Here is an 8067-nt window from a genome sequence, read left to right as displayed (position 1 = left end):
TTATTACTGGAATATTTTTCTAAACAATGCATGTACGTAACTGACTTTTTTTACTTGTTAGGGAAATGGTGTAAGCAATTTAAGACGATTAAAAGTTGTCTCTTGATATTTTGCCGATTTCGGCCTGTTTGATGAGATAAAAGCAATTCTATTAATATGCCTTGATCCAAGTCTAATAGCAACCTTTAAAAAAGTGTAATATCATTAATTTGTGTAAGTTTCAAATATGTACTCAATGATTCCTCATCAAAAAATATGAAAAAAGTTCCTATAAATATGGGTATGGAAATGCATAATTAAAAAAAATTGTAATTATCTTAAATACCATTATATTTTTATTTAAAATTGCTATAGGATGGACTAATAATAATAATAACTAATAGTAATAATATTTAATAGTAAATTAGGTAAAATATATAATTTATTAATTTAATTTTTATTAATTATTATTATTAATAAAATTGCGTTTATCTCATCAAGGAGGCCGAAATATGACAAAATATCAAGAGATAACTTTTAATTGGCATTAAACGGCCTACACAATTTTGATTTCAAAAGGAAAAAGTCAGTGGCGCACATGATTGTTTTTTTTTGAATAATATTCCAATGATAACCCATATGCACGTCCCTGATTAATTTATCGACACTTTTTTATCATTAAAATATGTAATACTTATAGTAACTTTTACCCCCAATATTTCATTAGAATCATTAAAAGTACTTGGAAGAAAATTATAACAAATCGAAAGATTATTAAGATTTTAATACCCTGTAACTACAAAACAAAGCAGAATCGGACTTATGTTAATATGAAAAATAAGTTTTATATTTACGTGAGAAATCTCCCTACGAGAGATGGCATATGTTTTTTTGAAACACACTGTAAAATCATACAAAAATTCATAACTTCATAATCTATGAGCCACGTTTATTTAAAATTAAAAATACTTGTTTTCAAGTTTTCATTTGTAGAATATAAATTAGAATCTTTGTCAATAATCTAATAATTTGTGTTAAATAAAAAAATGTTTTAAATGTTATAAAAATTATTTACAGGGAAGTTATTTTTTTGCAATTCTAAAATGAAAGTGAAAAAATAAAAGTTTTAAGAAAAATGTTATATAAATAAATTTTTAAAAGCCATGTTTATCTATAAAAATGAATGTATTGATGTAAAATCGAATGCTGAGTAACTTTCCCTTTGATATATTCCGATATTTTGATATTTAACCTCAATTTTTACGTGTTTCATATATTTCCAATTTCTCAATGTCATTTATCAAGTGACATAATATATCAGAAGAATTTGTTATATTATTAGGCATAATAGAAAACTTTATACAATTACTCGACAAATTTACCGTATGTTTGCGAACTTTTTGTCACACAGTGTACATTACTTAATTTCGGGGATCTGTTAAAATAAACCTCAGCAGCAATACAGTTTTGCATAAATAAAACAGAAAACCAATAAGATAATTAATATTTTTAAGGTAAGTTCATCTAGGTCTTCGAGGCGAGTTTCAATCCTTCTTGCAATGGTAACAAGCACAGTTGACAGCGGACTTGAACACATAAGTGCGCACGCCCTCTTTGCACAGAACGTGCACATCGATAGGTTCCGTTTCCATGATGTTACAACAGGTTCCGATTGAGGTTATAGGCTGGCTGATTTGGTGGTTTTGTGGATCTGAGGGAATCGCCCAACTTTCGCAGAAACCTCGACAAGCGTTGGTGGTTATATCGAATGAAACGCAGTCTCTTATGTTTACTTTCCTGGTATGACCTAAAATGTTAATAAAACAACGTTAAAAATTCACACATTTATGCCATATTGTAGAACCAAACAAAATGAACAGTTATTTTTTACATTTATCACTAATTTGTAAAAACTATACTTCATTCTTTTATAAAATTTGAATGACTTTAAAGTATTCCCCCTCATTAATTTTTTACTTCATCTCTACAGGGTATTGCAAATTCGAGGAAAATCACTGGAACCTAGAAAACTATAAAAGACACAAACAAACTCAAATTATAGCAAAGCTGCACAATTTTATGACCAATAAACTTCCGTTTAGCAAATTAAATTACTCGAATAAAGATATTTGGAAACAACCGAAATATTATAGAGGAGTTTATTCGAAAAAATATTTTAAAATTAATGTCACTTCATCATTGTCATTTTTATTTTATTTACAGGGTGTTCCAGAAATAAGTGCAAATATTTAACTGGTAGTATATTTTGGCTCCAGAAACACTCTTATAAGTTTTTTTACGAATAAAAAATGTTAAAAATTTTATATTTTACTTGACAATTTCCGGGAGTTTTGAAAAAACTTTTAATGCCACTTGTTTATTCGCCTAAAGCGCCGAATAAGTTTAAAACCCTCGTGAAGAACCTTAATAGCCGGTTATCGCCAGCGGTTCTCAAAATGTTTTCATTATTTTTTAAAATATTCAAAGTTAAATAACTCAGTTATTTTCAAAAAAGATAAAGAAAAAAGATGTTTTTTTGACCAGATCTACCACCCCTTAAAATATATGCACTTATTTCTGAGATACCCTGTATATTTATGAATAATTGAAGTAAAATAATATCAAAAATTCATAGTTCAATAATAATTTGTGTGACACGTTTGTTTTAAAATTAAAAAAATGCCTCTTCTAATTCAAATTTTTGTAGATCATATAATTATTAAGAAAAATAGTAATAAATAGCAAGAATTAGTATATTTTAAATAGACTTAACTTTATCATACCAAAAATACAATTATGGTTACACTTGCTCAAAAAAATGTCACCAGTTTTTAAACCGTCTACAACACAGTGCATATTTTTTATATTATTCAACGTTGCAGCAAGTATGCTACAACATTGCATTTAGGAGGTTAGCTATATTAAAATAAATAAAACATTTAGGTAGAAAATGTGACAATAATGAAGTGGGATTTATTTTAAAATATAATTTAAAAAAAGTTACCCTCAAATAATGCCAGAAAAAAATAAAAAAAGATTTTGTGTTATTTTATTTCATTATATTTTATTAATTTCGATTTTATTTATCTATTAAGAAATATTCGAAATTTTTTACTTTTCAAAACGTAATTTTGTTTCATTTAAAATTGTAAAACTTTGCCGAAATGTCATCTCCTGCATATCTGTCTTATAGTTTTCGAAATCCCGATGGCCACTCTCAAATTTTGAATACCTTGTACAGGGTGGGTCAAATTCGACGCTTTTAAATGGAAACACCCTTTTCTATAGGAGATAGACGAAAACTAATATCGGTGTCTGGAGCTCAATTTTCATCAAAAACATGATGGTGAAAACCGCACATCAATATCTGTTACCGTTTCGGAGTTACGGGGTGTTTTTCACAAATGTGCATTTTTAACAAATCGCTGTAACTTTTTTGCTATGGAAAATTTTGTATTTCTATGAAAATTTCACACCTCTACTTTTCAACCAATAACATGCTTTAATGTTGACTAGTTACCATGGCAACTGAAAAAATTTCCGGAAATTTTTTCGAGGCGCCACGAAACTTTAGTGGAAATTTTTTGACAGTTGAAAAGGTAAACATAAGATCTACAATCATAATGTGAATGAACTACAATGTCTATATATTGAAATATTACCCATTTGAGTTTTAGCAATACCTTGGCCAACTTAACAAATTGAAATTATTTTAAAATGTCATGTTGGATTAATATTTTTTTTCAAATTTAGGTGTGAAATTTTCTTACCGAATACCACGCAAGCTTAAATTATTCCTGGAAATTTTCTTTCGGGCACGAATATTTTAGGAAAATTATCCCTCGTCTTCGACTCGGGATAATTTTCAAAATATTCGTGCCCTCAAAAAAATTTCCGAAAATAATTTAAGCTCTTGTGATATTATAAGTGAAAACGTTTCCAAAGCACCTTTTAACGTAGAATTTAATAGTTTGAGTATAATTTTTTAAAAATTAAAAATTTAAGAGTTATCAGCAGAAAAATGGTTTTTTTATTTGGGACACCCTCTATATTTTTAATTAATTGAAAAGAATTTAAAATTACCTTTCCAAAAATATAGCACACTTGATATTTTGTTATAATCCCCTTCGAAATACAGAATTTTTAAAAGTTCGCCACTTTTAACTAGTAGGCTTTGGACCCCTTATTGATGATATGCCCTTAATGGCACTCGAAAACATATTTTTCCAGCAAGACGACGCACCGCCTCAGAACGCTGAAGTTATCAGCAAATTTTTGGAGCTAATTTTTTTGAATAGCTAACCAAGATTCTAGCCGTTGGCCGGCGAGGCCGCCTGACTTAGTGCCCATGGATCTAAACGTATGCATATATTTGAGGAAGAATTCTTTATTCTTCCGTATAAGATTCCTTATTCTTCCGTATAATCTAGACAAGAATTAGAAATACTTAGCAGTTATGAGAGGGTATCTTTCACCCCAACTGAGTTAATGAATTCTGCGAGAAATGTTCAAAAACTGCCTCGTCTGTCCATAACAGAAGACGGTCGATATGTCGAACACCTGTAGCAAAATCTCATGTCTTGGTTTACTATTTATTTTTATTGTTATTATATATTGTTTAAATGTGTTGATGTTGGTTAAATATATTTTAAATTGTTATAAAATTCTGCATCTCTCATAGCAAATATTATTTTCGTTTTAATTGATGCTCACAGCTAGAATTTTTTTTGCATTACAGCCGGTGCCGTTCAAAGCCTACTTATTTAAAGCTGGCGAATTTTTATATACTCTATATATCGAAAATGAACCGACCAAAATATCAAGTGCGTTTTATTTTTGGAAAGGTAATTTTAAATTCTTTTCAATAAATTAAAAATATACAGGATGTCCCATATAAAAAATCAAATTTTCTGTTGATAATTCTTAAATTATTAATTTTAAAAAATTTATACTTAAACCATTAAATTCTACGTAAAAAGGTGCTTTGGAAATGTTTTTATAAAAATACAGAATTTTCCATAGCAAAAAAGTTACAGCGATTTGTAAAAAATGCATATTTTTGAAAAACACTCCGTAACTCCGAAACGGTAACAGATATCGATATGCGGTTTTCACCATCATGTTTTTGACAAAAACTGAGCTCCAGACACCGATATTAGTTTTTGTCTATCTCCTATAGAAAAGGGTGTTTCCATTTAAAAACGTCGAATTTGGCCCACCCTGTACATAATATATCTTGAATATTTAACATATAATTTTTTAGCATACTTAAATAATATGTTTTGTATGTATACAATGATATCAGATTTCCCAACTTAAGAATTAAAAAATTAAATACATAAAAAACAGTATTAGACATATTTATTTTAAACAAATATTTTCCTTACGTTTTTTTTAAATTCTATGTAAAGGACTTACCAACTTTATGGCAACCTGGAGAGTTGGAGTCGATAACTTTCTCTTGTGTGATAATGGAACCATATGAAAATGAAATTACCCAAAATAAAAGATAAAAAGCCAGCATTCTGAAAAAAAGACATATAAAAGAACATCATCCAAATTATTTAAAATATAAGGGGTGAGTCTTAAATGAGCGCAAATATTTTTAGGGGTAGTATATTTCGACCCTAGAAAAACGAATATGAGGGTTTTTTTCGCCAAAAGAAAATTAAAAATTTGGATTTTTTATAGTTTTTAGTTAAAAAATATAAATACTTCATAATATGGGTAGTAGATTAAGTTTACAATAAAGAAAACTCATGCTGTGGATTTCGTAATTTAAGCAAAAATATATATATTTTTTTAATTTCCAAAGTAGAATAACTCGGTAGCTTTATTTGAGAAACAGTAATGTTTCTTTTATCGAGCAGACACACCCTGTATATGCTGTTTGTATTTTTATATTTTATAATTATAATATTGAAGTAAAAGTATACGAAAATCAATTTTTACTCTAAGTACATATACGATTAAGAAAGAAAATCAAAGTTGAAACTAAAATACAATTTTAGTGTGTATATTCTATTTATTTCAATTCAAGTCATGTTTAATGCGTTCATTTTTAATATTAAAACATGTTAATAAAATAGAACAAATATTCACCACAATAATTAAAAGCAGTAGTCCTACAAAAACGAGTATTAAAATAATATGATAAACAATAAACTTTAAATAATAATAAAAAAACTTTTTATATAAGTATATTAAAGGAGCTTTACTGTTTTTTCATATAGAATATTAAAATATTTTTTTCACACCCAATATAAAACCATCTGAAATACAAATAAAATGAAACAGTAATTAATCAATTACATTATCATTAATTATATAGCTAATTGGCTTATATTTAAACATAATTTATAAGATATCTATCAAAAAGTATATGTAGTTTTAATGTAAAAGAATAAATATTAAACAGTTTTAAGTCAAAATAAAAGTATGCTTTTTATATTTGTTTTTTCATAAACCATACACTAGAAATTTAGTAGATTTTATGTTTATTATATTAATTTATATATTAATAATTATTTCATATATTAATAATTAATTGAACTAAAATAATAACGAAACTTCGTAACTTGATAATCTCTGAGACACGTTTATTTAAAATAACTGTTTTAAAATTCAATAATACAAAAAATAGTATTAAATAGCAAAACTTTATATATTTTAAAATGTACTTAATCTATATATATAAAAAATAGCGTTACAATATTATAATTGATAATATATTGACATTAGTGTAAGAAAAAAACTGATGTGATTTTTCTAAAAGCATGCAATTTACACAAAATTAACACTAAATAGCAAAAACGCATTTTATGGTATATTGTTTAAACAAATGTACGTACCTAGCTGGTGGAAATTGGCGGAGAGTAGTCGAACTTTCGCCGCCGGAATCTTAAATGAAAGTTTGTATTTGCGCGCGTGTTTTACCCTCTTTTTCGCTCTACCCCCACTTTAAACAATTCCGCCACCCCCATAGAGCCGTTCTCGGCCGCTGGCCCACGGTGTCGTTTCGTATTCAGTTAAATGTCGGTTCAGGATTCAAATTTGGATAGAAATTATGGATATTTCTGGCATTTTGAATAGGTACTTCATTTTCATTGAGAGATTGTCGTAATGAAGTTCTTTGACTTGTTGATTTCATTGGGCAATACAGAATAATTTTCAAAAGACTATAAGAGCCGCTAAGGACCTTTATTATAATACTAGAATAGTCAATTCTGGTAAAGTTGCTAAGGAAACATGGTCTATTGTGAATGATTTGAGAAACAAAGCTTCTTCGTCTAGCAATATCTCTACCTCACCTGAGAACCTTAACGATTACTTTGTAAATGTAGCGAAAAACTTAACTAATACCATATGTCCTTCTTATGATCCACTTTCATATCTTTCTAATAATAATGTAAACTTACACAGTTTCTTTTTTTCGCCCGTAGTTTTAGAGGAGCTTCGCATTACAATTAACACCATCAAAAATAAATCCTCATCTGGGACCGACGGGCTAACTTTAAAAATGTTTTCGAATCTGCCAGAAAGCACTCTAAATCACCTAACTACTTTAATAAAGATGTCATTCCAAAATGGTATTTTCCCAAAATGTCTTAAGACGGCAATAATCATTCCTCTGCATAAAAGAGGAGACAAATATGAAACTATCGCCCAATTGCACTCCTTCCAACGCTATCTAAGATCATAGAAAGGTTGCTTAAAGGAAGGCTGGTATCTTTTCTGTTGTACAAAATGCTTACTGAACATCAATTTTGATTTCTAAGCAACATGTCCACAAATGACACTATGTTTTCCCTCCTTAATAAAGTTTACTCAAGCGTAAATAACCATCATTTTACAGCAACAATTTTCTGTGATTTTTCTAAAGCGTTCGACTGTGTAAATCATAAGATCCTAATTAATAAACTGCAGCACTATGGGTTCAGGGGAACATCTCTCGAATGGTTTAAGTCGTATCTGAGCAACAGAAGTCAACTTGTGAGGGTGGATACCACGTTGTCTTCTAGCAAGCCAATAAAATGTAGAGTATCACAAAGCTCAGTACTAGGCCCTATTTTGTTTTTTCTTTTTATT

At 28.5% G+C, this 8067-nt stretch overlaps 1 protein-coding gene across 1 annotated transcript; it reads right to left on the bottom strand.

Annotated features, from left to right (window-relative positions):
* Positions 1–816: 816 nt before the first annotated feature.
* LOC115880245 (thyrostimulin alpha-2 subunit) lies at positions 817–6903 on the bottom strand. The gene is made up of 3 exons (XM_030897416.1): positions 6831–6903; positions 5398–5504; positions 817–1786 (listed from the first exon to the last, which is right to left on the bottom strand). Exons 2-3 carry the CDS (start codon positions 5501–5503, stop codon positions 1524–1526), a joined length of 369 nt encoding a protein of 122 aa, XP_030753276.1. The 5' UTR covers position 5504; positions 6831–6903; the 3' UTR covers positions 817–1523.
* Positions 6904–8067: the final 1164 nt, after the last annotated feature.

This window comes from Sitophilus oryzae, unplaced genomic scaffold (genome assembly GCF_002938485.1).
Source record: "Sitophilus oryzae breed Bouriz unplaced genomic scaffold, Soryzae_2.0 scaffold_1620_pilon_pilon, whole genome shotgun sequence".
NCBI lineage: Eukaryota > Metazoa > Arthropoda > Insecta > Coleoptera > Curculionidae > Sitophilus > Sitophilus oryzae.
Note: the sequence above shows the minus strand (reverse complement) of the source record. Positions and strands in the feature narration are given on the sequence as shown.

Excerpts from the sequence above, each read along its gene's own strand:
- LOC115880245 (XM_030897416.1), bottom strand. The coding sequence starts at position 5,503 with ATGCTGGCTTTTTATCTTTTATTTTGGGTAATTTCATTTTCATATGGT. Across the intron at positions 1,787-5,397 it reads TCCAGGTTGCCATAAAGTTG|GTCATACCAGGAAAGTAAAC; the intron begins GTAAGTCCTTTA and ends TTAACATTTTAG.